This window comes from Carassius auratus, chromosome 19 (assembly GCF_003368295.1).
Source record: "Carassius auratus strain Wakin chromosome 19, ASM336829v1, whole genome shotgun sequence".
In the NCBI taxonomy this organism is placed as follows: domain Eukaryota; kingdom Metazoa; phylum Chordata; class Actinopteri; order Cypriniformes; family Cyprinidae; genus Carassius; species Carassius auratus.
Genome location: NC_039261.1, coordinates 19,779,808 through 19,784,136, shown reverse-complemented (window position 1 = coordinate 19,784,136; position 4,329 = coordinate 19,779,808). Strand labels below are relative to the sequence as shown.

The 4,329-nt window shown below is 37.9% G+C and overlaps 1 protein-coding gene across 1 annotated transcript; it reads left to right on the top strand.

Annotated features, from left to right (window-relative positions):
* The first annotated feature begins 1,805 nt into the window (after positions 1-1,805).
* On the top strand, positions 1,806-4,051 carry LOC113119783 (ATPase inhibitor A, mitochondrial-like). Its single transcript, XM_026289439.1, has 3 exons — positions 1,806-1,987; positions 2,872-2,984; positions 3,747-4,051. The coding sequence occupies exons 1-3, from the start codon at positions 1,913-1,915 to the stop codon at positions 3,886-3,888; spliced, it is 330 nt and encodes a 109-aa protein (XP_026145224.1). The 5' UTR covers positions 1,806-1,912; the 3' UTR covers positions 3,889-4,051.
* The last annotated feature ends 278 nt before the right edge of the window (positions 4,052-4,329 follow it).

Here is a 4,329-nt window from a genome sequence, read left to right as displayed (position 1 = left end):
GAATTTAAATCTATCTAAATGTGAGATCCTACAGCTCAAAAAAACAACCTATCCACTGTAGCCTATGTAATATTCCTGTTAAGAGCATGGTAAAATATTTGGGTATCAAAATCTTTAAAAATACTGATGCAATGGTCAACTCAAATTTTATACCCGTTATCGAAAAAATGCAAAAGAGGTATAATTCATGGTTGGCAAGAGATCTTTCTATTCAGGGAAGAATTGTATTAAGTAAAGCAGAAGGTCTTTCGAGAGCAGCATACCTCCTGTCTTCACTTAATGCCCCAGAGGTTATATGCTCACAAATGGATAAAATTCTCTTTAATTTCATCTGGAGAAACAAGCCTCATAAAATAAAAAAGTGTCCTTATTAATAAACTATCTGATGGTGGGTTAAATGTTCTTAATTTTACAATTTTCAACCAAATTTTAAAAATTAACTGGCTTAAAAACTTTTTAAAAAATCAGACAAGTATTTTCAACATTGTCCCATATTATTTATTAGAAAAACTTGGGGGATTAATTTTTTTTGCTGCAGTGTCCTTATATAACTGGTAAACTCCCCATTGCCTTGGCCAATTATCACAAACAAGCATTGCTTTACTGGTCACTTTTGTACAAACATAATTTTTCTCCTAGTAGGTGTTTTATATGGAACAATAGTAATATCACTCATTGTATATGGAGAATTGGGTTCGGCATAACATATTAATTGTAAACCAGCTTATTGACAATAATGGGCAATTTTACACTTATCCTAATTTTATTACAAGATATGGCTTTTTTGTAAGTGAAAAAGAATTTAACAAAGTAATCAAGGCTATTCCTAATGGCATACTAATTTTAACCAAATCCTCTGATGTAAATATCAATAATACAAACCAACAAAATCTCCAACTTTTTGTAAATGGTCTCTCTATTTTTGACAAGTGTTTTAATAATAGTTTTATAAGAAACTCCCTTAATGTTGGATCCTGTCCTCCATGTAAATCAAAATGGCTTAAACCTCACTGTATATCTTGGCGCAACATTTGGATGCTGCCATATAAATATGTAATTTCTAAGTAAAAGAAGTACTTTACAAAATTATTATGTAAATGCAGTTGTTAGCAGATATATTCATAGTGTTTGTGATAAGTGTACCTTTTGTAATGCATCTGTTGAGGATATTGAACATTTATTCTTCTATTGCCCTTGGTCTATTTCTTTTTGGGTTGACTTTAAAATAGACATAACAAAAATAAATAAATAAACAAAAAGTCCTTAATTTAGAACCTTAATTTAGATATTTTACTTTGTTATCAAAACCCATCTTTTTCTGATAAACATATGTATATTATTAATCTGTTAATTATCTTAGCAAAGTTTTATATTCATAAGTCAAAAGTATTTCAAAAGAAACCATCATATATTACATTTTGTAACACGGATCTTAAAATATAGTTTGAAACCCTTTCTAATATAAGATCACAAAATAAGAAGCTTTTAAAAGCAATACAAATTCTAAAGCTTTTCAAATTTATGTAATTGCCCTAATTGCCTTAAAGTTTTTATTTTTTATTTATTTCATTTGTATCTTTTTTTGTCTTCTTATTTTTATTTGTTTATATGTACGTTTGTATTCAATTGTAATCTTTGTTGTTGCTGCAGTTATTTTGCATGCTTTGAGATGTGCAATGTTTTGCTGTTCACATTAATTCTTTGTGTGATGGAACTGAAAAAAAAATGAAGGCGTGTGAAGCGGCGCGGATGCTTCTGCGCATGCGCAGTGAAGCTGGTCTCCGGCCGCCAGGCGGCGCTGATGCGCTCCGCGCTGCTGTGTGCTCCGGTCTCGCTCTGCTCCTTTATTTCCGTGCTCCGATCCGCACAAACACACATTATCTGCTCGTCCGCTCAGTAGTGAGGATCAGTGATGGCTCGACTGCTGCTCAGGCGATCTCTGAGAGGATACTTCACCTCTCCGCTCCGGAGGATGGGCTCCGATCAGGTACTGAAGATTAATGAGGAGCTGAGGCTCAGAACACACACACACACACACACGTGACTGCTGCTCTTATGATCAGTGTGAACGCTGAATTTGAATGAAGTTGACTGTGTTTCTTCAGTCCTCGTTTAAAGAGAGCCACGCATGTTTGAATCCCGCAGTAGATTAATGTCCAGATGTGTGTATTGAGCGAACATCTAATTGATAGAATCCACAATAACAATATTGCCTCATGCATTTGAAGATTGCATAAATCACGTATGTGGACAGAACACGTCTAACCACATTATAAACAAATATAACTATAAATGTTATAAAGTCACGTGAGTATAAAAGCTCCTCCTGAGTCTCGGCTGAACTTCAGATCATAGTGAACAGAGCATCACAATCATTTTCTTAATGATCTATTTTAAAATAAAAGTGTTTAGTGCTGTCTGGTTCAGGCCTGTCGTGGATCATTAAATATTAAGATAAAACCAGCATCAGGTGTCGACGAGTCCCTGTCTTAATGAGTGACTCACTGAATCATTCGTTCATTCAAACGATTCGTTCAAAACAGCTGATTTACTGAGAAACGAATCTTTGACTCAGTGATTCTAAAAGAGATTCATTCAGGTAGGGAAGTGTCTCTGAGATGTGCAAAAAAACCTGATTAATAACAGACAATCTTGTGTATGAAATCTAACGGTGTTTGTTGAACTGTTGTATAACATTTCCATCACAAGTGTGATCACTCTCATACGCTGATATTCAGGAAAACACTGAAGCTTGTGTGAGGTTAATTATTCAATCTTCTATCTATACTAACTCATATACACTCACTGATGTCTGACTGCTCTGTGTGTGTGTGTGTGTCTCTCTCTCTCTCTGTGTGTGTGTGTGTGCAGCTGGGTGATCTGGGGGCAGGAGCAGGTAAAGGTGGAGGAGCGGGGGGGTCGGTGAGGGCGGCCGGAGGAGCGTTTGGGAAGAAGGGAGCAGCGGAGGAGGAGCGCTACTTCAAGTGAGCTGCACTTCCTTCAGATTAGAGTCGCTTCTCTAAATGCACAAGACTGTCCCGGGTCTGAACACACACACACACTCTCCAAACCGCTCCGGAGCGCTCTCCCAGGCTTCATGTATCCCATCATGCATCATGTTCTGGAAACGAATCACGAGACTTTTGCCGAGATCTCATGAGAGCTGACACAAACCTTTCCAATGTAAGTTAAATATTAATAGAATAATTTGATTCTACACATAATTTGGAAGAAAAACTAATTCTTGCACGTTTCACTGGTGTAAAGATGAGCAGTGACGTTTACACTACCGTCTCCAGCCGCGAGAGGGCGCTACAGGAGAACTACAGGAGAACTGGGCAGCATAGAGCGCCCTCTCCAGGCTGGAGACGGTAATATTTTCTCTTGGTTCATTTCTCTCGGTTCATGTCAAATTAATTTGGATAAGTCGCATATGACTAGAAGTCGCAGGACCAGCCAAACTATGAAAAAAAGTGCGGCTTATAGTCCGGAAAATATGGTACTTCACTAGAAGCACCACACATGAAATCAGGTGAACATTTAGAATATTATTTTATTATTTTCAGATAAAAAGAAAGCTCACATATTTTTATTACACTATAAGTGTGTCCCTTCAGATAATGAGACGTTCAGCACTCTCGAGGTCTTCCCCAAACACAGGAAGTGTGTGTGTGTGTGTGGGGTGGATCTGTGGTCATGAAGGGCATATAAACCCAGTCTGATCTGATGATGAAGTGCTCCTGCAGGCAGAAGGAGAAGGAGCAGCTGGCCGCTCTGAGGAAACATCATGAAGAAGAGATCGACCATCACAAGAAGGAGATCGAGCGTCTGCAGAGAGAGATCGACCGACACCAGGGCAAGATCCGCAAGCTCAAACACGACGACTGAAACTCCAGCTTCATCATCCTCTTCATCACTGTGCTTCACACTAGTGCCTCGATCACATGATCACGTGCTTCAGGAGTAAAGCTGTTAGGAATCATCAGATGGGAAGAGTGAGGGATGTAGATCTGTTGCAGGTTTGACTAATAAAGTGTTGAGTGTGTCTGAAGCACTGGTGTGTTTATTTGACCTTGGGGTCAGTGTAGTTTTCAGTCATTTTAACAGCCTTACAGCACACACACATCAGACACTGAACCAATGAAGTCTATACTGATCTCTATTCTAATTCTATTCTGCACATAATAGACCCTGCAGTGTTCATTTACTGCTTGTTTTCTTACAATAACACTAGCTTCTCTTAATCTTTTTGTATTATATCTGTGTTTTTAATCGATTATATTATTTAAAAGCCCTTGCTATGTGTACTGTGTTAATATTGTTATAGCG